The sequence below is a fragment of the Ceratotherium simum genome, chromosome 6 (assembly GCF_057802395.1).
Source record: "Ceratotherium simum simum isolate JZ-2026a chromosome 6, ASM5780239v1, whole genome shotgun sequence".
Lineage (NCBI taxonomy): Eukaryota > Metazoa > Chordata > Mammalia > Perissodactyla > Rhinocerotidae > Ceratotherium > Ceratotherium simum.
Window position 1 is genome coordinate 90,906,976 of NC_141905.1, and position 27,390 is coordinate 90,934,365.

General features: G+C 41.0%; 1 protein-coding gene across 1 annotated transcript; it reads right to left on the reverse strand.

The window, feature by feature from the left end:
- Window positions 1-680: 680 nt before the first annotated feature.
- Window positions 681-17,735, reverse strand: LOC101393162 (olfactory receptor 13A1-like). The gene is given in 2 exon segments (XM_087432993.1): window positions 681-1,126; window positions 17,237-17,735. Coding segments are annotated over 2 exon segments (945 nt in total).
- Between the last annotated feature and the right edge of the window lie 9,655 nt (window positions 17,736-27,390).

Below are 27,390 nucleotides of genomic sequence, written 5' to 3' on the forward strand. Positions count from 1 at the left end.
AGGACAGGGGACAGGCCGTGTGAGGTCCAGGTAGGACAGGGGACAGGCCATATGGGGTCCAGGTAGGAGAAAGGACAGACCACGTGAGGTCCAGGTAGGACAGGGGACAGGCCGTGTGAGGTCCAGGCGGAACAGGGGACAGGCCATGTGAGGTCCAGGTAGAAGGGAGAACACACTGTGTGAGGTCCAGGTGACCAGCCTAGGAGGCGGAGTGAGGGGCTATTTTTGGCTAGAAGATGAAGGAAGCCTTTGACGGTGGTGGCATGTGAGCAGGCTTGAAGAACGGGGTTGACTATGTACTGAGGGAGGAGGCTCTGGACACAGACCATAGCAGGTGAGTGTGGCTGTGGGGACAGGGAGAGGCAGATACAGCTGGTGGCCATCTCAGCTGGAGCAAGGGGAGTGTGGAAGGTCATGACAGCTAAAGAAGAGCTGGGTTGAGAAAGGCCTTGGGGCTGTTCTAAGGTCAGATTCATGGGGGTCACCCAGCTGACGACACGTTTACTGGGATGCAGGAAGAGCACCTACCAGGACCTGGGCCATGGCTCTGCAGCTGAGGCCGGCACCCACACCCGAGGGTAGAAGCACAGAAAGTGTGGAAGCCAGGTCTCACTCTCCAAGGCTGGTTTCAGGGGGCAGGCGTAGGGAGCCCAGGCTGGAAGAGGACTTGCACATCGCCATTAACGTCTGAGAAGTGAGGTGAGCGTCCTCAGGGCGTGCTTGACCTCCCTGTTCCTCAGAGAGTAGATGATGGGGTTCAGAGTGGGGCTCAGTGCCATGTACAGCACTCCAGACACTTTGTTTCTCTCAGGGCCATAGCTGGAGGCTGGGCTGATGTAGGCATACAACACAGCCGAGTAGTACACAGAGACCACCATCAGGTGGGAGGAGCAGGTGGAGAAGGCCCGCTGCTTGCCCTCCACTGAGCGGATGCGCAGGATGCTGGTGATGATGCAGCCGTAGGATGCCAGGGTGAGCAGGAAGGTCATGACTGCAAAGAAGGCATCAGCCAGGAGAGTCATGATGCGGTTCACGAGTGTGGAGCTGCAGGAGAGCAGCAGGAGCGGGGGGATCTCGCAGAAGAAGTGTGTGATGACGTTGGGGCCGCAGAAAGACCTCACACGGCCTGTCACCCATTCTACCTGGACCTCACATGGCCTGTCCCCTGTCCTACCTGGACCTCACACGGCCTATTCCCTGTTCCACCTGGACCTCACACGGCCTTTTGCCTACTACACCCATTAGCTGTGTCTACTTGAGGGACAAGCTTTCTCTTCTTTCCAATTAATCAATCAATGTAAATACGGACTCATGGAATCTTACTCAGTGGAGTTTAGTTCTTTACTGTCATTATTTATTTTGATTCTCAAACTGGTTCGGATTTCATCAGTAGGAGCCCCTTCAAGCTGGCTCTGTCTCCTGTTGACATATAGTCATTGTTCTTTGGGCAATTTATTACTTTATGGCACAAAAAAGATATTCTGAGCTCATCTTGTACTTTCCTTGCCCCAGTCCTGGAGTCAGCCCTGGTTCCTTCTCCTGGAGACGGATATTTAGGGACAAAGTTTGGAGGCTCACTGCTACTGCCTGTCCTCACTTCTAAGTTTTCTCAGTGGACAGAAGTAGAAAAGGTATGTTTGTGAGTGTGGATGTCGTATGTAGACACACACCCACACTTATTCCTGTATCCATCTCTCCATTAAACCTGAATTCACTTGAGAGTGGTGATGGCTTCACAGGTAGACACATCAGTGAAAAGTTACCAAATTATACCTCAACAGAGCTGTTTCAAACACCAGAGTTGGTTCTGCTGTCTCCAATTCCAGTACAACACCAGGAGGTCATTCCAGGGTTCCCCTGTCCAGACGGCGACCCCCTTCCCAGCAGTGGCTCCCACTACTCTCCATAGTTACCCATGTGCTCAACCTGGGACCCATGGAAAGTGGTTTCAGAATGGATAACCCAGCCATTGTGAAAAGCAAACTTAATAACTAGATTTTAGTCTTTCTTTGCAGTTTTTAAGGAAATTACATAGAAAGAAATGCGTGCATCTTATGAGAACTGTTGGGCGTGTTTTGACAAATGTGTACACCTAAGTAGCTCACCTCTACCACATTTTCGTGACCCCAGAAGTTTCCTCCTGCTCCTTCTCGGTCGGTCCCCACCGGTGCATGTCCTCAGAGGCAATCGCAGATTTCCTTTTTTCTATCATAGATCCAGTTTGCCTTTCCAGAACTTCATACAAACGGAGGCACGCATTACATTCTCTTTGAGACTGGCTTATTTTGCATACCCTTATGTTTTGAGATTCATCGATGTTGTTGTGTGTTTAGTTCAACCCCTTCTGTGGCAATGTTCAATTTTATGAATACCCCTCAATTTGTTAATCCATTTTCTGTTGATGGATATTTGGATAGTTTCCAGATTTGGGCTATTATGAGTAAAGCTGCAATTAATATTCTCAATCAAAACTTCTCAAGGACATGTCTTTTCATTTTCCTTTGGTGGATACCTGGGAGCAGTTACTGAGGCATAGGGTAGGTGTACGTCAGTGTCTAGAAACTGTTTTCCAAAGTGATGTATAATTTTATCTCACTGCTAACAATATGAATTTTGATGGTTCCATATGCTGACCAACCTTCCTGCATTCTGTGGGTTTTTTTAAATGTTTATCTCATTATGATTTTAATCTGTATTTCCCTGATAGCTTACATTGTTGAGAACATTTTTATGTGCCGTTGGCCATCTGTATGTCTTGTCTTGTGAGGGATCTGTTTAGTCTTTCACCAGCTATGTCTTGAGCTTTTTGACTTTTTTTCATGTATAGGAGATTTTTATATAGTCTGTGTCTAAGTTCTTTGTCAGCTCTATGTTTCCTCCCCATTGTGGCTTGCCTCTTCATTTTGTAATAGTGTGTTTTTTTGGATGAGCAGAAGTTTTTGATTTTGATTTATCAATGAATTGTTTATTATTAGTGCTTTTGTGTTCTGTGTAAGAAATTTTGGCTAGTCCCAGGTGGCAAAATATTATCTTAGGCTAACTTATAGAAATTTTAAATTTTTACCTTTTTCTTTTAGGCCTATTATTAATCCTGATGACAAGGTTTTTCAAGGTAGAAAATAAAAGGAAAAGTAAGTGAAGGCTATGTGGCTTTCAGAAGAGTGTTGGGGTGGAGGTTAAGGAATAAACGGACTCCTGTGAAGAAGTAGAGGTCACTCCCTCCCTTTCTGGGACCAGGCTAAGTTCTAGGACGGTCACCCACAGGAAGGAGTCTAATTTGAGTGTCCTATGATCTCTTCCAGAGAACTGAAAACATATGGAGTGGCATGTGGGGACCCCTCCCAGCTGGGGGGCGAGGTCCAACCAGACGCTGGTGACGGCGTTCGTGCTGCAGGGCTTCTCTGAGCACCCTGGGCTGCGGATGCCCCTTTTTGGCTGCATCCTCTCCCTCTATGCCATTGCATTCATGGGAAACGCTGTGATCATTGCTGTGGTCAGCTGCAGCACTAGCCTCCACAGCCCCATGTACTTTTTCCTGAGCCACCTGGCCACCATGGACGTCGTCTGCACCTCATCTGTGCTGCCCAAGGCGCTGGCGGGCCTGGCCTCTGACAAAAACACCATCTCTTTCTCAGGGTGCATGGCCCAGCTCTTCTTCCTCATCTGGTCTGGGTCTTCTGAGCTGCTGCTGCTCACGGTCATGGCCTATGACCGCTACGTGGCCATCTGCCACCCACTGCACTACAGCTCCAGGATGAGCCTGCTGCTGTGCAGGGCGCTGGCCGTGGGCGTGTGGGCTGTGTGCGCCATCAATGCTTCGGTGCACACTGGCCTGATGGTAATGTAATTTCCTTAAAAACTACAAAGAAAGACTAAAATCTAGTTATTAAGTTTGCTTTTCACAATGGCTGGGTTATCCATTCTGAAACCACTTTCCATGGGTCCCAGGTTGAGCACATGGGTAACTATGGAGAGTAGTGGGAGCCACTGCTGGGAAGGGGGTCGCCGTCTGGACAGGGGAACCCTGGAATGACCTCCCGGTGTTGTACTGGAATTGGAGACAGCAGAACCAACTCTGGTGTTTGAAACAGCTCTGTTGACGTATAATTTGGTAACTTTTCACTGATGTGTCTACCTGTGAAGCCATCACCACTCTCAAGTGAATTCAGGTTTTAATGGAGAGATGGATACAGGAATAAGTGTGGGTGTGTGTCTACATACGACATCCACACTCACAAACATACCTTTTCTACTTCTGTCCACTGAGAAAACTTAGAAGTGAGGACAGGCAGTAGCAGTGAGCCTCCAAACTTTGTCCCTAAATATCCGTCTCCAGGAGAAGGAACCAGGGCTGACTCCAGGACTGGGGCAAGGAAAGTACAAGATGAGCTCAGAATATCTTTTTTGTGCCATAAAGTAATAAATTGCCCAAAGAACAATGACTATATGTCAACAGGAGACAGAGCCAGCTTGAAGGGGCTCCTACTGGTGAAATCCGAACCAGTTTGAGAATCAAAATAAATAATGACAGTAAAGAACTAAACTCCACTGAGTAAGATTCCATGAGTCCGTATTTACATTGATTGATTAATTGGAAAGAAGAGAAAGCTTGTCCCTCAAGTAGACACAGCTAATGGGTGTAGTAGGCAAAAGGAATTGCACATCATCAAACATTGCTAAAACTGTGCGGACTTTTACATAGTCTCCTCGTATCCTCTACAGAGTATTTAGTAATTACAGAGGAAAATATAGTACCTTGCCTTTATTACCTTAGCCAAGAGATGATAGTTGACATGCTGGTATAGGGACAAGAGGACTCCCCTGCAGTGCAGTAAGGAGGGTGCCTCCGTTTTTCCAGGCTTCTTGTGGAAGCTCCATCACAGGTGGAAGGACAAATTGGGAGCCTCACCCTGATGGGCACTGGCCACACCATTGCCTGGACCTGGCCTCCTGAGGCTGCCTTGCCTTGGCTGATCCACCTTTCAAAATCCACAAAGTTTCTGTATGACATTTTACACACATTACTGATAAGATCTGAATGGCCCTTTTTAAAAAACAATAAATCAATAATTGGTCAGATTCCTGTCCGTTGGCCTGAGCAAAGACTATTTTGAAGCCTCTCTTCCCTGCTGGCTCAACTGGTAAGTATTTTTATTCCTCTGTTTCAGTCATGGGAACCAACATCCAGAGGGAATAAATCATGTGCCCCTACCCCAACCACACAAACGGCCGGGAAAAGTGTTGGCTGGATCCACACCGAGGCCCTTGCCACTGGTCCAGGCTGTTCTTCGGGAGCAGATCTTGGGCTCTAAAATGTTTGTTAGAGAAGGTCAAGGAGTAGAGCTGCTGAGGCTGCCCCGTGTGTGACAGGACGCTGGAGGTCTAGAAATGAGGCAGGGTTTTCACGAGGGCTTGGAGCAGCCTCCCAACAGCTCCCAGGCAGCGAGGAGGAAAGTGACCTCAGCAGGGCTGACTCCCACACCTGTGAGAGCTGAGACCCGGCCAGAGCGTGGGCTGCCCACACGGTGCCACAGACTGAGATGCCTCCCTCAGCCCACGGGCCCCAAGGTGGGAACTCAGTGCATGCTGAGCATGTTTTTGGAGGCACCACCTACACCCACAGCCTCTTACCACGCGTCCCTGCCCCTCTGTACTTTCTCTCTCAACTTCTGTTCTGACTGACTTTAGGGTCACATGGCAATGACACTTTATTTAGGTGACTTCCTGTCATCCAGGTGCCGACTCGGCTAAGACGGGGCCTGGCCAGCATGGATACGACGGTCAACATTTTCCTTGAACTGGGAGCTGTCAGTCACTTTCTGCTCCCAAGTGCAGGTCTGTTGATGAGGGTTACGGGCTGCTGCCTGTGATGGTTTCTCAGGATTCTCTCTGGAGGCAGTGGCTGAGTGAGAGGACCCCCAAGTCTTGTCTAGTCATGGATTTGGATCTTAGATTCTTCAAAGTTTAATTTGTTTCATTTCAAAGTAATATTGTTGGTAAGGTGGGTGAGTGAGAAAACTAGGTTCTGAATAAAGAGTAAAAATAACAGATATGAATAAACTCATGTGAAAAAAAGTTTGATACTATACTTTTTACATAATGGAACATAAAACCAAAACTTTTCTACCATATCCTTATCTTTGCTCAATCCCTTCCAAGAAGTGTTCGTTCACCTGGAATATGGGCCATAGCTCCACGTGGCATTCCATGGGCTGAAATAACTGCTCTCCCAGCGATTCAGAGGGTGGAACAGCCATGCTTCTCTCACCTCTGTCCACTCACAGCGGCCTCAGTGGATGCTCTGGAAGGCGGCTCCAGCCAAAGTAAGCACTGTGGTGACCACTGACGCTGTCTGTCCTGCATGAAGTGAGTCTCCAATGTCCTCCTGACTGGATCTCTTGGCTGAGGTTCAACTGGCCTTCAAGTGAACCTCTGCGTTTCCAAGACAGGGGTGGGTGTTTGTCCCAGGGACCCTGGGGAGGCAAACTGGAGGAGAAAGCTCTCAGAAAGCCACACCATCAAGTGTGGCTTGAGGGTTCATGACCAAAGCTTCCTACCAATTAGGTGTTGAGGAGAGACTCGGGCGAGCAGAGCCTCGCTAGCTGGGGCAAGCCCAGCCCTTCCCTGGAGACCCTCCCCTCCCCTCCCCCCCATTCGCCCTCAGTGCATCACTGTTACAACTTCCATGTCCCTGAGTGGAAGGTTTCCTACTTTCAGACCAGGTCAGCTGAGGCTCTTTGGTCTTGGTTTTTGCATTCTACCAACAACACATCACGTGACACTCATACACGGTAATAGGGATATATCCCTAGAGAGTTTTGGTACCCTTTTATGTATCTTATTATTTGCCTACATTTAAGCAATTCAATAAATCACTTAAATTTCCTTTAAAATGTTCCTTTAGAACTTCCATTTTACCTTCTAGTTTTGAAACTCTGTAGACAAAATTTGCAGAGTTTGTCCTTGCTGGATTTTACCGCAAATTCCATAATTGTTATCCATATGCATGTGTTTTGACAAAATTTGCATATTATTCAGTGCTCTTTTCTGTTTAGTGAGGATTTTTAAATCAACTTTATTGAGATATAATTAACATTAAAGTTCACAGGTTATAATTGTGATTGTTCTATCCACAGTGTAACCACCACCTCGATCCCGAGAGGGAAGCTCTGTCGATCCAGAGTGTTTTCCTGTGTCCTTGGCTCTCAGTTTTGCCCCCAGCCCCCTACTTCCTGCCCCAGCACTGCTGTATTTATTTCTAAACTCTTCTAGCAGTTTGGCCTCTCCTGGAATTTCATATAAATGGAATCATGCAGTATACGCTCTTTTGTGTACAGCTTTTTTTTTTTTGAATAAAACAACGTCTTTGAGATTAATCCATGTTTCTGTAAGTAGTAGTAGTGTGTTCATTTTTCTTGAAAGTAGTATTTCATTGTATGGACATACCATGATTTTCAAAAAATCCGTTTACCTATTGGCACACATTTGGCCTGCTTCCAGTTTTAAACCTGCATGAATAAAGTTGCTATGAATGTTTTTAGACAGTCTTTTTATTGGCATTGATATATGTTTTTATTTCACTTGGATGAACACTTAGAAATGGCACAGCTGGGTCGTTAAGGTGGTGAGCTGTGAGACTGTTTTCCTAACTGATGGTCCCATTCTAGAATCCTTTGCCTTTCTCTGATGAATGAGGGGCACTTTCCTTGCGTTTATTGACTAAGTGTATATTTTTTTCTATGAAGTGTCTGTTCAAATAATATTTTTCCATGAGGGCCATTTGCCATATTATTGAGATGTAGAAGACCTGTATGGATTCAGGAAAGAAGTCCTTTGTCAAATACAGATTGAGAGAAAATATGATACATTTGTAGATATACAACTTGCTTCTCCAAATTTATGCCTTGCCTTTTTGATTTCTTAAAAGCTTCTTCTGAGGAGCAGAAATTTTTGTATTGGATGAAGTCTAATTTGTCTTTTATTTTTTTCCCTTATAATTAGTGCTTTTTGTGCCTTAAGAAATCTATGCTGGGGCTGGCCCCACGGCCTAGCGGTTAAGTGTGCGCACTTCACTGCTGGCGGCCCGGGTTCGGATCCCGGGCACGCACTGATGCACCGCTTGTCAGGCCATGCTGTGGTGGCGTCCCATATAAAGTGGAGGAAGATGGGCACAGATGTTAGCCCAGGGCCAGTCTTCCTCAGCAAAAAAGAGGAGGATTGGTGTGGATGTTAGCTCAGCGCTGATCTTCCTCACAAAAAAAAAAAAAAAAGAAATCTATGCCTACCTCAAGGTTGTGAAGATTTTCTCCTAACTTTACTTCCAGAAGTTTTATAAATTTAGAACTTTAGTCCTAGTTTGAGGTCCAAGATCTCTTTTTGAAGCAGTGGTATTGAGGCATAATTGACATAATATAAATTGCACACATTTAAAGTGTCAAATTTGATAAGTTTTGATGTAAATATGTCTCTATGAAACCATAGCCCATGCAGTGTACATCTCCATCACCCCAAAGTTTCCTCATTGCTCTTTGTAGATCTTCTTCCCATCCATCCCTGAACCTCCTCCCCGAATCCCCTCCCCACTCCATGTAACCACTGATATGCTTTCTATCACTAGAGATTAGTTTGCTTTTATATAATTTTATAAAAATGTATATACTCTTTTTTGGTTTGGCTGTTTTGCTGAGCATAATTGTTTTGAGATCCGTCTATATTTTAGCATGTGTCAGCACTTCTTAACGACAGAAGCATTACATTGTTTGGCTGTATCACAATTTGTTGATGAATGTGTCTGTTGGTGGACAGCGTTTCTACCATTTTATACTCTGATCAGCAGTGCATGAGAATTTTACTTCCTCTGCATCCTCACTAAATACTCGCTATTGTTAGTCTTTTAAATTTTAGACATGCTAATAGTTTTAATTTGCAATTTCCTAATGACTAATGATGTTGCCATTCCATTTATGCGCTTATTTGCCATCTGAATTTCATCTTTGGTTTAGTGTCTTTTGCTATTTTAAAAATTGGGTGTTTGTTATTTTTATTGTTGAATTTTAAGTGTTCTTTGTATATTCTGGACACAAGTCCTTATCAGAAATATATTTTGCAAATATTTTCTACCTGTCAAGTTTTCCAGTCCATTAACCTGGTATGTCTCTTCTTTTTTTTTTTTTTGGTGAGGAAGATTAGCCCTGAGCTAACATCTGATGGCAATCCTCTTCTTTTTGCTGAGGAAGATTGGCCCTGGGCTAACATCCGTGCCCCACCTTCCTCTACTTTATATGGGATGCTGCCACAGCATGGCTTGACAGGTGGTGCATCTGTGCATGCCCAGGATCCAAACCTGTGAACCCCAGGCCGCCACAGAGGAGCACGTGCACTTAACTGCTACACCACAGAGCTGGCCCTTATCTCTTCTTTTTTATAGGTTGTCTTTGATTTCTCTTGTCAAACTTTTTGTTTTCAGCATACAAATTTTGCCCATATTTTGTTATACTTATATATAAGTATTTCCTGCTTTTTGGTGCTATTGCAAATGGTTCCTTAAAATTTTTAATTTCTAATGGTTTCATAGCTTTTATATAGAAATGCAATTGATTTTTGTATTGTGAACTTGTATTCTGTGACCTTGTTAAACTGGTTAATAAATGTAGTGGCTTTTTGTAGATTCTTTGTTTTTTTTCTACATAGATGATCACGTTTGTGTGGAGTGAAATAGTTTATTTCTTCCTCACATATCTCTATGCCTGTGACAATAACTTTCTTTGTCTTATCACATTGGCTAGTATTTCCAATTAGATGTTGAGTAGGAGTGATGAGAGTGAATATCTTTGTCTCGTTTATGATCTGAGAGGGAAAGCATTCAGTCTTTCACCCCTAAATACAGTGTGAGCTATACCTTTTTTGTGGATACCCCGTTATCAGTTTGAGGCAGTTTTTCTAAATTCCTGTTTTGCCTAGAATATTTATTGTTGATGCATGTTAAATTTTTTAAAATGTTTTTTCCTACATCTCATCAGATAATACGCTTTTTTTAGTGTGTTGATAGTGTGAACTATATTGATTGATTTTGAAACATTGAGCCAGCCTTGCATTCCTAGGCTAAGCTTCAACTGACATGATGTTTATCCTTCATATATTATTGGATTCAATTTGCTAATATTTTGTGGAGGGTTTTGATATGTCATTTTCTTTCTTTATATTGTCTTCGTTGTCTCTTTTGGGCATCAGGGTAATGCTAGCCTTTTCAAATGTCAGGAACGTACCAGTCTTTTCTTTTTCCTGGAAAATCTTTTGTAGAATTTGTGTTATTGGTTCCTTAAATATTTGATAGAAAACACTCACACACACAATTCATTTTCTTCTGAATAATTTAAGGGTTTCTTATATATGCTATAGCTGTTTACTTACCCCCAGATACTTCTGTGTATATTTCCTAATGTGACCACAGTACAGCTGGATATAGAATTCTAGGTTGACATTTTTTTCTTTCAGCATTTTAAAGTTATTGTTTCATTGTCTTCTGGCTTACATAAGTTCTGTCAAGAAATATGCTGTAATTTTTATCTTAGTTTCTTATATGTATTTTCACCCTCCTTCAATTTCTCTTAAGGTTCATTGTCAAAAATGTGATTATGATGAATCTTGATGTTGTTTTTATGTGTGTTTATGGTGCTTGGAGTTATTAAGACTTTTGCATCTAGAAAATTTATGAATTTTTTAATCAAAATTTTTTTGTTTCTAACTCCTCCCTTTGTGAGAATCCCATTACATATATCTTAGATTGCTTAATATTCTCTCAGAGTTCACCCTAGATGTTCACTTTTCAGTCTAATACTTTAGTCTAATTTTAGATGGATTCTATTGCTGAGTCTTCAAATTCACTGACCTTTTCTTCCACGGCTTCCAGTCTATTGTTACTCCCATCAGTGAACTTTCCATTTCAGATACAGTGTTTTTCATCTCTAGAACATCTATTTGGTTTTTTATTAAATCTTTAATTTTTCTCTTCAATTATGTTTATATTTTTATTTAGCATATGGAACATATTTACAACAGCTTTTTTAATGGCGTTATTCACTAATTCCATCACCTGTATCATTTCTGAGTCTGTTGACTGGTTTTCTCCTGGCTATGTTACACTTTTTTCTGCTCTTTCACTTGTCTAGTAATTCTTGAATGGATGCTGGACATCCATTTTGATTTTATCATGATTTTATGTTGCCCACTGCTTGCTTTTCTATTATTTCTTTAAGTGTGTTAGGTTTTTTCCGGCAGGAACTCGGTGGACTTGCTGATTTGTTTGTTACTTTTAAGATTATTTTAAGTAATTTTGGAGTTGTCTAGAGCAGCCTTTGTTTTACAGCTAACTCTGCTTCATATCTAACATATAGCCTTTCACGTTCTCCCCTGAATATGTAAGGCCTCTGTAAATCATAAAGATGGAAAAACATATATCATAGAAGAGAAATGACGAGTGAATTCCTAAAAAGAGTGCCAACACCACTAACATTCATGGAAATGTAAATTACAACAACAATGACATAAAAATTTCACGTTTAGATTGGAAATTTTGATGAAGCTATGGGAACATTAATACATTTCTATGTTGTTTGCATTTTGTTTTTAAGGAGGGACTTGGTAGTTTTTATAAATATCTTTTCATCATCAAGCCCACTTCCCACACTGTTTTCTGCATAAATACTCAGAGGGCTCAAATATTTATAAGAATATTCAGTGTAGCATTTTTATAACAGAAAAATGAAATAATCTAAATCTCCATCAATAAATACCTAGGTAAAGAAAACTACATTACAAATAAAAAATTGTCACAATATATAAATGTTGCTACAAGCAGATATCCAACATTTATTTAAGAATGCATAACAAAAATTTTTTGGAATAATGCAAAAGAAACAACAGGGATTAATCTGGGGATAGAAATGAGGTGTGTGTGTGAGGGGAGGAGGGTGGATCCAGGGAGGAAGAAGGATCTGGTTGAGTTGTTTCTCCTCTCCTTATGTAAAATTTTGCAATGATAACAAATACATACACCTTCTTATATAAAGGAAGAATTGGAAAAAAATAATTGAGGGCTAATTGTAATCACATCATTTACTTCCCTGTCCTAAACCATTCAGATGATACATTCCATTAGATATCTTCATACGTTTGTGTGGAAAATCAGCTATGATTTGGAAATATTACAAAGTACCTGCAAAATTGGGAGATGAATTTAAGTGGCCCAGGGGAACCAATTTACTGAAACCATCTCACTGCTGCCAACTCACAAACTACTAATGCCACATAACCTACTTTAGCCTATTCAAGTCTCTTTTGGAGTCAGGCAAGGTAAGAATGATGGAAACTCAGATGCGGGATGGATGGTTGGAAACATTCCTGTGATTAATATTTTGATAGAGTTCAGAAGAAATCTTTTCCCAGCAATATTACTTTCAGCTTTCAAGGATTGTGTTACATCCAAAGCAGCCTGTGGTTCTCTACAACCTTCCCACAGATTAACCATACTGCCAACGATGCATTCGGATCCAGTGGCATGGGGACACACATGCTATGTGGTGTCACTCCCACAGTAGTGAGGACTAACTTTCGTGGAGCCACTGGGAACTGCCCGTGGCTAAACCATATAGTGGTGAGGTGACCCACGGGTGTGAGAAATGTGCTCTGCCTACAGACCATTGAGAGCAAATGGGGTGATCTGGGGGAACACAATGTGGTCTGGTTCCCTAGCCAGCTGAGCTACCCACACTTACTAAAAAGGTACCTCTAAAAACTCAGATCATGACACTGACTTTTCTTTAAACAAACAGGATATGTGCATTCTATTCTGATGAGTGAAAATCCAAAACCATCTGCTAAACAGAGGAATTTATTTGAGGGAGCCTATAGGTTTCTCTGAGTTGAGGGAGAACTCGCATCAGACCCCTGATGGGGTGTGTAGTGGAGGAGGAGGAAAGTCTTGCTTTTTCCCTGGATTGGGGCTCTCATGCTTCAGTTTACATAAGACTCACCCAGGAGCCTGTTAAAATGCAGACTCTGATTTATTCAGTGTTGATGAGCATTCCAGGTGATTCCTTGTTTATTTTTAGTTTTCAATCATGTGAAGTTTCAAACATATGCATGTAACTAGGTACTGACTTCTTGCCATGTTTGCTGTCTGTCTCTGTGTAAGAAATAAAACAACACAGATACAACTCATTTCCACCTTTGATTTCTTTTCCCTCTCTGCATCCCTAGAGAAACCACTGCTCTGAAGACTGTGTGCACCATTTCCATTACATTTATTACAATAAACCATATGACATATTATTTCAGTGTTTGTATAAATATGACAATGCTCACCACCTATGCACATCCATTTTCAACTTGCTTTTCTTCCATGACATTATGTTTTTGCTGTAGGTCCACATAGATGTGAAAATCCAGCATGATAATCCATGTGTGATGAATCCATGGCTTACTTATTCATTTTCTTACTGATGGGCAGTTAGGTGGTTTCCACTTTTTCTACTACACAAAGAGATGCAATAAACAATTCTTTTTTTTTTTTAAAAGGCTTCCAATATTTATTCCATTAGTACATGTAGGTCCAATCTTTAACCTGTTTATTGTAGAATTGAATTGGATTACACTTATTGCTTTTGATCTAGATATTCTGATTCTAGATCCGTAATTTTAAAAAATATTATTATATATCAAGAATGTGATGAAAATTTTTAAATTTTACTAATGCAAACATTTTTAATTTCATCTAAGCCAATTTTTCTGTGGTTTTCCCATATTATGCCTTCTCTTGTAATATTTTCTGTTCTTGCAACAATCCTTTATTTTACATCTATCAAGTAATTATTTCTCTCCTTTCTTTCAAAAACATGTAAGACCCTTCATACTCCCCAATAACTCTATATTTAAATATTTGCATGGATATGTTTAGCTACAAGCATTAAATGTGTATTTTTTCTTCCCTATTTCTTTTTTTTTTTAATTTTTTGTTTATTGCAGTAACATTGGTTTACAACATTGTAAAAATTTCAGGTGTACATCACTACACCTCCACTTCTGCACAGATTACATCATGTTCACCACCAAAACACCAACTACAACCCATCACCACACACATGTACCGAACCATTCCCTTCACCCCCCTCCCTCCCCCCCTCCCCCCCGGCAACCACCAATCCAATCTCTGTCCCTATGTGTTTGTTTATTGTTGTCATTATCTACTACTTAATGAAGGAAATCATACGGTATTTGACCTTCTCCCTCTGACTTATTTCACTTTGCATTATACCCTCAATGTCCATCCATGTTGTCACAAATGGCTGGATTTCATTGTTTCTTATGGCTGAGTAGTATTCCATTGTGTATATATACCACAGCTTCTTTATACATTCGTCCCTTGATGGGCACTTAGGTTGCTTCCAAGTCTTGGCTATTGTGAATAATGCTGCAATGAACACAGGGGTGCATGTACCTTTACAAATTGGTGTTTTCAAGTCCTTTGGATAAATACCCAGCAGTGGAATAGCTGGATCATATGGTAGTTCTATCACTGATTTTTTGAGGAATCTCCATACAGTTTTCCATAGTGGCTGCACCAGTTTGCACTCCCACCAGCGGTGTATGAGAGTTCCCTTCTCTCCACATCCTCTCCAACACATGTTGTTTCCTGTCTTGTTAATTATAGCCATTCTGACGGGCATGAGGTGATATCTCATTGTAGTTTTGATTTGCATTTCCCTGATAGTTAGTGATTTTGAACATCTTTTCATGTGTCTGTTGGCCATCTGTATATCTTCTTTGGAGAAATGTCTGTTCAGGTCTTTTGCCCATTTTTTAATTGGGTTGGTAGTTTTTTTGTTGTTGAGATGCATGAGTTCTTTATATATTTTGGAGATTAAGCCCTTATCAGATGTATGGTTTGCAAATATCTTCTCCCAATTGTTAGGTTGTCTTTTCATTTTGTTGATGGTTTCCTTTGCTGTGCAGAAGATTTTTAGTTTGATGTAGTCCCATTTGTTTATTTTTTCTATTGTTTCTCTTGCCCGGTCAGACATGGTGTTTGAAAAGATGTTGCTAAGACCGATGTCGAAGAGCGTACTGCCTATGTTTTCTTCTAGAAGTTTCACAGTTTCAGGTCTTACATTCAAGTCTTTAATCCATTTGGAGTCAATTTTTACAACAAACAATTATGAACTCATGTCCTTGTGTACATATGCAAGAACACCTAGCAATGAAATTGTTGAGTAGCAGAGTATGTGTATCTTCATCTTGAACAGATATGCAAAGTGGTTTGGTACTGTGCATTATTTTTCATTTATTCATCACCTATTATGTTCCATGTCCTGTTCTGTTACTGAGGATACAATGATAAGCAAAACCTACAGACCCTCCCATCATGAATCCCAGTATGGTAGATGTTGCTCAAATAATCAACTGTGTGATTAGCTCTGAGGGAAACAGAAGTCACTAGGAGAGCAGATAACAGAGGGATTCAATTCAGTCTGGTGAAGGAAGAATTACTTAGGATATAACATGCAGCTGAGATGTAAAATGAGTGCTAGTTAACCAGGCAGAGAGGGTTCTATGCAGGAGGAGCAATGTGTACACAAGACTCGAATGTGGGGGGGGTCTTGTCTTGGGTCATAAAGATCCTATCATACCCCTGGATCAGGAAATTCCAAGGCAGTCATTGGATGAGAAGGGAGATGCGTTAGGGTTCTCCAGAGAAACAGAACCAATAGGAGATACACACACATATGGTCTTGTGACAGTTAATATATATATTATATACTTAATATAATGCACAAATGTATACACATATGCATAATATATGTCATTAAATATATGTATATACATATATGTATAATATTACACAATATAATATGCATATATACACATATGTATGGAGATTGATTATCGGAATTGGCTTATGCAGTTATGGAGGCTGAAAAGTCCCATGATCTGCCATCTGCAAACTGGAAAACCAGGAGAGCTGATGGTCTAATTCAGTCTAAGCCCAAATGCCTGAGATCTGGGGATGATGGGGTAAGTATTAGTCTGAGTCTGAAAGCCAAAGAGAGTAAATTTGCCCTTCCTCCACCTTTTTATTCTAGTCAGGCTCTGAATAGATTAAGTGATGCCCACCCCCATTGGTAAGGTTAGTCTTCTTTACACTCAATGGATTAGATGATGCCCACCTACATTGGAGAATTTGGACTTCTTTACCCAGTTCATTCACCCATTGCATTGCTAATCTCTTCTGGAAACACCCTCACAGACACACCCAGAAATAATGTTTTGCCAGATATCTGGGCATCCTTCAGCCCTGTTAAGTTGACACATAAACTTAACCATCACAGGAGAGACTTTCTCTGCGATTTGGGGCCAAGATCCATTTGGTCTATGCAGAAATTTGGGTAGCTTTAGAGGGACACTTTTGATGGAATTGCACTGGCTCCCACTGCAAGAAGGTCAACATGAAGTAGATGGAGACTCTGGGCTGGGGTACAGTCCAAGGGATCTGAGAGGTCAGTCAATGATCTGTTGTATGTTACCATGTGTAATATTCCAGGAACACCGCACGTTTAGTAAAAGTGGGCTGAAGCCAAATCCCATTGAGATTCTACAGGGAATCAGTGGAGGAATGTTTTCTCAACAAAGCTGTATTGAGAATGTCAGTGGCAGCCCCCATGGAAAGAGGATATTTATAACAGGTGGGACACATCTCATAAGGGTCAGTGGTCAGGGAGCAACAAAGAACACAAACTTTAGAGACTGCCAATTTACAGTTTTTCCACCATGAGCATCAAGACTTTCTTGAGGGCCGCCTTAACATTCTTGTTCCTCAGGGTGTAGATGAGAGGGTTCAAGGCGGGGCTTACAGTGGAATAAAGCACAGCCACCACCTTGCCCATCTCTGGGGAGCAGCTGGAGCCAGGGCTCATGTAGGTGTAGATGATGGTGGAGTAGTACAAGGTGACAGCAATGAGGTGAGAGGAGCAGGTGGAGAAGGCTCGCCATTTCCCCTCAGCTGTTTGAATCTTCTGAATGGTGGAGATGATGAAGCCATAGGACACAATGGTGAGCAGAAAATTCAACACTGCAAAGAATATGTCAGCCATAATTGCCATATTATTCACATATGTGGAGGAACAGGAGAGCAATAGCAGAGAGGGGATCTCACACAAGAAGTGATTGACCAGGTTGGGTCCACAGAAGGTCAGTCGTAACATCAGGCAGGCATTGACTCCAGCACTAAGCACACTGATGCCCCACACTGCTCCAGCCAAAGTCACACACACCTTGGGGCTCATCATGGAGCCATAGTGCAGTGGCTGGCAGATGGCCACGTAGCGGTCATAGGCCATGGCTGTGAAAAGCAGCAATTCTGCTCCTAGAGCCCATGTCAGGAAGTATATCTAGGCCATGCAGCCCACATAAGAGATACTTCTCTTCTCTGCCACCAGGATGTCAAGCAGCTTGGGTACCACAGTGCATGCACAGATAACATCCATTACAGCCAAGTTGACCAGGAAGAAGTACATGGGGGTGTGAAGCTCAGAGCTGAAGGTGATGGCTGCCATGATAAGGGAATTGCCACAGAGCACCACAGTGTAGAGGGAGAGAAAGAGGATGAAGAAGAGAATCTGGAGCTGTGGTGCTTCTGAGAAGCCCTGCAGGACGAATTCCGTCACCAGCGACTGGTTCCTCATGGCCGTTTAAGTCGTCTTTCAATCAATTTACATAGATCAAAATTTCTCTCTTACTCTACAGTTTGACTAGAAAGTAAATGTTTATTAGTATTGGTTAGTATAAATGCAAAGAATCCCATCACCGTCATTTCATTTTTCATTTTCTCTAGGTCTTTATAATCTCTCTGCTTCAAATAATTCTCACTCTAGACCCAATAACCGGTGCCTAGACCTGCCATCAGCAACCACAGACATTTCTGGAACTTTGTCTTAACTAATGCTCTCTTCTTCATTATTTTTCTCCCAAATAAAAATAGCTTTAAGTTTTTCCTGCCTATTTCTTATAACTATATAATAATTCAAGAAACGTAGACTTCTATAATGTGGAAGTAAAATACCCACTAAACTCCAAGGGCATGAACATCCTTTCTGGAATTATGTCCTATACTTCTTTGGATGCTGGTTGTTTTTCTCCCAGTGATATTTGGTGCAGGTCTCTCCACGTCAGTGATGGAATCAGTCATCCTCTTTAACAGATGCACAGTATTCCATCAGAAATGGGCAGGAGTGTTCAATCCTGAAAGCCTCAGTAATGCACTTTCTGACCAGGGACCTGGCCTAGTCCCACCACTGTTCCTTTTCGTGCTCAGGAGTCTGTTTCCCAGTGGATCTCATCCTCATGTGTCTCTCTGCTCAAGCATGGCCTGGATCCTTTCAGTTGGGCTCTCTGCTCTGTTAACTCTGCATTGTTCAGTCATGACCAAAGAGCCAAGCACATTCACCATTCTCTGGGAACCTACATTCGTTTTCCTGACACACTTTTCTAAATTTCGTCTGGAGAGACTATAGTCAAGGATATGAAATCAGTTAGCCCTGGGTCCACCATGACTCTACATTAATTTCATAAAGAGCTACTCCCCACCCCACAATGAGGCTGGCATCTAACCATGGCCTGGAGTCAGCCTGTTGCAAACCACTTGGGTCTTTTTGCATTTGTCCCCTTTTCTTTTCTATTACTCCTAGAATTAAAATCCTGTAAATTGCATGAGCCTCTTTCCTCATATCACGAACCTTTCCTGCTCTACCCCATGAAACGATGGCGCCATCCTTAACATTGCCACTTTAACCTCATTTCTCTGAGAAGCCCTGGACCACAGCCTGCACCAAGTCCAGGGCTGGCTTACCCCACCTATGCTTCACAGGGCCCGTTTCTTCCCTTTACACTTTTGTACTTATCTCTCCAGTTATTTGTCTTACTAGCTACACCACAAACTTAAGTAGCTTGACCATGTTCATCACGTTCCCTGAGTAGGTTTAGCATGATGGGCAACTGCGCCCAGCACTACTTTCAGCACCACACCCATTGGCTGTTCTGTCAAGGATGGTGGATAAATCTTTACTGACTGACCTGCCCACCTTGAAAGAATGATGCCTGTAGCATCCTATGCTGACCTTGCTGGTTTTGCCCTTTCGGATATGTCCAAACTGTCCAACACTCTCTCAAGGGACTGCTTTGGTAACTGAGCAGAGGTTCTCCTGTGGATCTTGCTACCAATTCCCTGTCTGTAGCATCTGGCAGCCTCTATATGGGGCAGCATTCCTATTCACTGTGTTAGACTTTTCCTCCCTCCTATGTTAAATCTCTTTAGCCCACAGCTAATCTCCCTGACTGGAGAACAATTAGAGTATTTCCCCTCTTATGTAGACACATCTCAAAAGTAGTGAAATTGATTCTGTGCACATATTTTGGGCTTGATTGGCCCCAGGAAGCTTTTGTGTGACCTTCTCAGTGTCCAGAGAAGGATCAGCAAGAGTTATACCTGGACTTAAAAAGCCACATGTTAGGAGGCCTGTGGCAGTGTCTCAGTAGAATCAAGAGAACATGGGGTTCAGGTGCAAAGAACAGACAGGGAGACACAGACTCACTAAGATCAGGTTGGCTTTGGACCACTCTGGAAGAACTGTGTGTATCTCCTGCAGGTTACAACCAGAAACTCGGACTCAAATGCAGGCGTCATTTCTCCTGGCAAGGATATTCAAGTCCAGTTGTGACAAAACAGTATAGTCCAAGAAAAGTCAGTCTGGGCCTTTTTCACCTGAGGGACAGTAAAAAGACAAGCTTTCTCCAACATATTTTTTCATTTTATTAGATATGGATCATTTTACAAAGAAAGGAGAAAGTGTAAAACAGTAATCTCATCAGAGATCATTATCTCTATATGTTAATTTATAAACTGTGATTCAGCTATATGAGGCACAAAAGAAACAACTGCGTATTGTTGATTTAACTGAAAATTAATGAAAGATCATAATATAATACACTTGAGATAATATAGAATTGTTCAACAGTACCTTTTCGATGTCACAGCAGACATTTCCAAATCTAACTTTTGGCTATCAATTCTGATTTCTGAGAGGACATTCTTACCTTATCTGAAGGGTTTTGCTCTTGGCAACACTCTAAGTGGCAAGTTGAGGTGCACTCATGGAGTATTGTACCACGACCTGTCCAAGTATAAAAGGAAAATTAACCATCCATTCCCAGGCCATGAAATTCCACTTCATAATGCCGATGCCCAGTAAGATATAAAAAAAAAAGAACAACCAGGTTAAGAGTTACCACTATGCATTTATAATTGGTTGAGCAGATCCAATTTTCTCAGGAATTCATAAACACTATTATTGCAAGTTTTAAATCATCCCACTGACGATGATACAAACATGAAAATTGAAGAATGTAGATCATCGGTACCTGCCTTTGGTTTGTTAATTTGGTTGGTTAATTACTCCTAGGGGTGACAAATATGCCTCATTTGTGAGGTTGCAAAATTAAAGGCACACAAAACTGGAAGATGCTGGACAGTTTTTATAATACTTTAAATGTGACAGTGTGAAAACAAAGACATCAACGGATTCATGAATGTGAACATGGCCTTTGAGGAGGCACTTCAGAAGATCCATGAACATAGACTGGGAAATGGCTTCCTTTATCAAGCTTCTTGGTTCAGTGGGAGTTGTCACTGGGGAGAGCCATTCACCCCAGGAGGCTCAAGGAATGTGATACATTAGCCCTGCCCAGTTTCCAATCTTGTCATATGCTGCTTGTGTTGCCAGGTTCACATCGACTCTGCTCTCGCGAGGCCACCGTCCTTCCCCAGATGCCTGGATCATTAACTTTGAGTCACCACATCTCCCAGAGAACAAAGCATTCAAAATCTGGGCAAATTGACATTCAATGATTATGCTCACTTTTTAAATTTAAATAATGTTTTATTCTTAATTTCATAAGTTTGACTTTTCTTCTATTGCTAAAAATTAGAAGACATGAAATACAGAGAAGTAAAAATAGCAAAAGTGAATTTACCCAGACACCTAATATTTAGTGTGTTAGTGACACTATTTTGCCTATATTTTGTGTTGTTATGGTTACTATTTGTTGTTGTTTTGAAATTACAATGAAAGTTACAGTTCTGATAGGAATATGGGTCATCTTAATCCTAAAAGGTTCCACTTCACCTGAAAACCATATATATCAACAAAGAAAAGAAAAAAACCAACAAACTACATCTTTAGCAAAGTTAGAAGACAAGGAAAATCCCAAACTCCAATTTGATATAAATTATATACCATCAAAACTGGCAATGGAATCCACAATGATATCACAGGTGGAAAAAATCTCCAACAAAATTCATTCCCAGAAGTGAAGGGGCCTGTCCCGAGTGGAAACTGCCAAGAGCAAGACTGAGAGAGAAATAAGGCACAGATGGGTGGTGGGGTGGGGAGGAGGGCAGGAGGGCGTCACTCTTGGTGACAGTAGTAAAATAAACAAGAACATGACCTATAGTAGGAGCCCTCCCAGGCTACACAAAGGGATTTATAGTAAAGTTCTCTGTATGAGCTTAGAAACTGGGACAATAATCTTACCCCTCTAATAGCCCCTCCAGGAGACATTCATCTGCTATTAGCTGGAATAAAAAAATCCAAATCATTCTAACATGAGTAATAAGAAGTCTTCGATATCTAAAGATATTCTCTAAGAAGAGATATAAACAAAAGAGAAAAGACATTTTACTGAAGATGCAGAAAAGTCATCAGTAAGAGCGCAACACAATACAGAGGATATTGTACCCCAACCCTTCACTATTAATTTAAAAATAAATTTAACAAGAAAATTGCAACTCTGAAGAAATAGCTAAAAGTAGATTTAGAATTCATGGTAGAGATGATTAGACGACCTGAGAAGGTAATTGGTAGAGATTAGAAATAAACAGAAGAAATAAAACAACTTGGTAAATTAACCAAAAAAGAATTACCAGAAACACAAGGGATAAAAAAGACAAGATATGGCACAGCAAGAGACATAAAAGATACACTAAGAAAAGTGAAAAACTAAATATAAATAAAAACAGAGATAAAAATGATTAGGGGAAAGTCATAGTTATAGAAGATTGGGACAGAATATCCATTAGACAATAGACACATCCTTGGAATCCTCAATAAGAAATATCAAAACAATGGACCAAAAACATTTTAAAATATACTTTAGGACTTCTGCTTATGGTAGGATGAAGTAGCCTGTGGAAGACTAACATTTCTTCTGATAACATCAAGAAAATTCATATAAAATACAAAAACAATTTATTTAAAGGCATCAGATTCCCTCTGAAGCAATAAAGACCAGAGAAGATAAGATTCCAGAGAGGAGAACTTTGCAGAGATTAGCAGTCAAAAACTTTAAAATAATTATAGTAAGTATATTAAAGAAAATAGAGAAACTATGGACAAAATAAATGAAAAAGATGGGAAATTTCACCAGAGGAAGAAAATCTTAAAAAAAAAAAATGGAAATTCTAGAACTGTCAAATACAGTATATCTGAAATCAAGAACTCAATAGATGAGTCTACTTGTGCATTGGACACAGTAGAGCAGAAGATCAGAGAACTAAATATGATTAGATAGAAAATACTCACATGGAAGTGTAGAGAGATAAAAATTAAAAATGCATTAAAAAGTATGTAGGACATAGTGAAAATATCTAATGCATATTCAAGTAGAATCCCAAAAGGAGAGGAGAGGAGGACAGAAGGGAGTGAGAGAGAGAGAGAAAGAGAGAGAGAGAATCCATAATCAAAGAGACAACTGAGAATTTTTCAAAACCAAGGAAACCATCAATTCAAGAAATTAGATTTCCTTTGAGGGTCGGACTTCCAGAATGGTGGTGTGAGAAGCATTTAATTGGAATGGGAAAACTATAAAAACAAACATTTAAAGTCTCTGAAAATTGTCTTAAGGGTACATGGCAAAAGAAGAAACATTTGTTCCAGAAAATCTATTAAATCTTGGTAAGAATGGTGAGAGTCTGTGGTATTTGAGGCATGACCCTCTCCTCTCCCATCCAGCTCAGTGTGACAGAAGCTGTACTCTGGGGTAGATAGTCAAGAATGTGGGCTCCCTCTCCTCTACCCCCAGCTCATGGTCTACAGCCAGGGGTTCATCCTTGGAAGGGAAAGTCCTCAACATTTCTCACTACCTTCTAGCTCCATATTGCAGAGGTTTTATTCCAGGCAGGCACAGATGAGCAGACTGGGGTTCACTTTCACCACCCAGCCCCATTCACAGCGTGGAAGCTCTAGCCCAGGTATAGCAGGACCAAAATATTAGTCCCAAGTTGCTTCTAGACCAGCTCACTCAAAGGGTAGAAGTTCCATGCTGGGAGGAGCAAGCCAAGAAGACTAGGGGCTACAATCCCCACCCAGTGCCCCACTTGCAGAGAAGGGGTGTCACTCCAGAAGAAGTGGGCCACTGTCCCCACTCCCAGCTCCTGTGCAGTGGTTCAGAGATTCGGCCCATGGGAGAGAGTAGGACATAAGAACAGAGTGTACCATAGCTCTCCCTAAGGGGACTGATTTTATTTGGAAAAGAGCGTGGAAAAGTTCATGCTTAAGGATGTTGTCCAAAACAATGGAGATTTTGATGGTGAGCAATTAAGAGGAGGCTATTAGATCCATGACACTAGCAGCAACAAGAAAAGTGGTAGATCACCTATAAATTTAAAAAAGAAAACCAGGCAAAGAGACAATTAACAAGAGCTCTACTGGGGTTAGAGCAAGCCTCAAAGACTGGCAACATCCCTCTCTTACAAAGAAAAGCGTATGACTTTTGGATCAGACTGGTCTTGTCAAAAACAATAGAGCATAATGGGTGCAGAGTTTTAGTTTGGAAAAATGAAAAAGTTCTAGGGATGGAGAATGGTGATGGTTGCACAACAATGTAAATATAATGCCGGCCCTGATATCAGTGCCCCTATATTAAACCCAACATATATGGGTTTAAAACCCAAAGCACTCATTCTCTATCCCTGTTTCTCTAAGTTACATCCACATGTAGATATTGGTTGTTTTACAAATTGTTAGAAGCCCAGGTGGCCTCAAGCTGGGCTCACACCGATGTTTTGGCTAATGACCAGTTCTTGAGGTTTGTTACAGGGAAACTGATATCGAGAAGCTAAAGCCTCTCAGACCTCACCTCCTCGGTTTCCTGGTGCCAGAATCCACCACCCACCACGGAGACAGAGGCAGCTGAAGGACACCCACCTGCAATTCCCTTATCTCGCCCTCCTCCTCCCAACAAGCAGCCTCACAGGGCCAAGTGCAGGGTGATGGGAAAGCACTGACCAGCAAGGCCACAGGCTCACCCTCCCTACAAGCAGCCACGTTCCTCACAACCTTTAAAACCCCATTGCTTCCCATCTTCCGGGGAGACAGGACAAATCCGAGAGCTCTCGTCTCCCAGCTGACGTCACCCGAAATAAAAACTCTTTCCTTGCCATAAGCCTGGCGTTCTAGTTTTATTTGGCCCCGCTTGTATAGCGGGTAAAGAACCTGGGTATGTGTCTGGTAACAAATATACTTAATGTCAGTGAATTGTAAACACAAAAATGGTAAAAATAGTGAATTTTATGTTATGTATATTTTACCACAATAAAAAACAACAATAGAGCAATCATCCAGCAATTAGTGAAGGCTAACAGCTGGGTGTGATACCAGTAGAGGCAGACCAGCCAGAAGCTTGATAAAAGAGAGCCCAGCTAAAACCAAAATCATCCTTGACGGTCAAGGACACTGTGCTCATGCCCAGGACTGGTGTCCTCTGAGGAGTGACATCAGAGGCTGCACGCTGTGGGTGAAATGGACCTCACTGAACTAGTCCAGACAAGTCATCAAACAAGCAAGCAAACAAAAACACACCACACCCCAGTGAGGGGATCAGTATCCAGAGTTGCTACAATATATTGTGTAAAATATGTCCATTTTTCAATGGAAATGTTTGAGACATGCAAAGAAACAGGAAAGTATGAGCCATACACAGGACAAAAAAAAGCACATGATAGAAACTGCCTGTGGGGGTCCAGCTGTTGGACTTAGCAGACCAAGACTTCAAAACATCTACTATAGGGGCCGGCCCCATGGAGTAGCTGTTAAGTGTGCGTGCTCCGCTGCTGGCGGCCCGGGTTTGGTTCCTGGGCATGCACCGGTGCACTGCTTGTCAGGCCATGCTGTGGCAGTGTCCCATATAAAGTGGAGGAAGATGGGCATGGATGTAAGCCCAGGGCCAGTCTTCCTCACCAAAAAGAGGAGGATTGGCATGGATGTTAGTTCAGGGATGATCTTCCTCACAAAAAATTTTAAAAAAAGCTACTATAAATATGTTCAAAAATATAAAGGAAACCATGTTGGAGTAATTAAAGAACATATGACAATGTCACATCAAATATAGAATATCAATAAGAGGACAGAAAGTATTTTAAAAGAACCAAATAAAAATATTATAGTTAAAAAGTACAATAACTGAAATGTAAAATGTGCTAGAAGGACTCAACAACAGATATGAGCTGGCAGAAGAAACAATCAGTGAGCTTGCTGATAGACTGATAGAGATTACACAATCTGAAGGACACAGAGAAAAAAGAATGACAAAAAGTGAACAGATGCTTAGAGAAACATGGAACAGCATTAAGCACACTGTATAGATATAATAGGAACACCAGAAGAAGAGGAGAAAAAGTCAGGCGTATAAAAGTATTTTGAAGAAATAACAGCTGAAAACTTCCCTAATTTTATTAAAAAAAGAAACACATTAATCTACATATTCAAGAAGCTCCGCAAAATCCAAGTGGAACAAGCACAAAGAGATGTACACCCAGATACATCATAGTTAAAATATAGATAGCCAAAAAAAAAAAAAAGAAAATCTTGAAAGAAGCAAGAGTGAAACAAGTCATGCTGTACGAGAGAACTTACGAGAACGTAAGAACAGGAAGATTAATAGCTGATATCTCATGAGAAACAATGGATGCCGGAAGGCAATGAGAAGATGTTTTGAAAGTCCTGGAAAAAAACCCATCAGTCAAGAATATTACATCAACCAAAACTATCTTTCAAAAATGAAGGAGAGAGAAAAATTTTCCTAGGTAAACAACAACCAAGATAATTTATTGCTAGCAAATCTGCCTTATAGGGAACAAAACAGGAAGTTTGTCAGGTTGAAAGCTATTGACACTAAACAGTAATTCAAATCCACAAGCAAAAACAAAGAGTGCTGGTATAGGTAACTAGATAAGTAGTTGTAAAAGACAGTATAATTGTATTTTTCTTTTTCTCTTAATTGATTTTAAAAGCAATTGCATAAAACAGTATGCATATACTTGTATTGTTAGGCCTATGACATAGAGGAATATATTCAACAATAAAAGCACAAGGGGGAGTGTAACAATGCAAGTATATTGAAGTAGGAAATGAAACCAGATGGTAATTCATCTCCACAAGGAGAAATGAGGAGAATCAGAAATGATAAACACAATATTAATATTTTAAAAATCTATAAATACATTTTTAATTGCTTCCTTTCTCTTCACAGATTCTATAAATGACAAAAATTATATAAAATAATGACTATAGCACTGTATTGTTGAGTTTTAAAGATATATAGATGTAATGTGTATAAAAATAATAGCACTTGGTGCCAGCCCAGTGATGTAGTGGTTAAGTTAGTGCACTCTGTTTTGGCAGCCCAGGGTTCGCAGGTTTGTATCCTGAGCGCAGACCTACACACCACTCATGAAGCCATGCTGTGGTGGCACCCCACATATAAAATAGATGAAGATTGGCAACAGATGTTAGCTCAGGGCCAAACTTCCTCACAAAAAGAGAGGAAAAAAAAAAAAAGGACAAGGGAGTACAGCCACCTAAAAGTAAAATTTCTATATCTCGCTGTAATTAACTCAGTATAAATATGAAGCAGATCCTAATAAGATAAATATTGTAAACTCTAAAGCAAGCACCAAGAAAGTAACCACAAAAATATAGCTAAAAATTATTAAAGGAATTAAAATATTACACTAGGAAATATTCACTTAATGAAAAAGAGGTGATAAAGGAAGCATAAAGGAATAAAAAGTAACCCCTTGAGGCATATAGAAAATGAAATGCAAAATAGCAGACATAAATTCAACCATATCAATAGTAACATTAAATCTGAATTGATTAAACAATCTAATCAATAGGCAGAGATTGTCAGACTAGGTTAAAAGCAAACTGGATTTGACACCAAAAGCAAAGGCAACAGAAGCAGAAATGGACAAATGGGACTACTTCAAACTGAAAAGCTTCTATACAA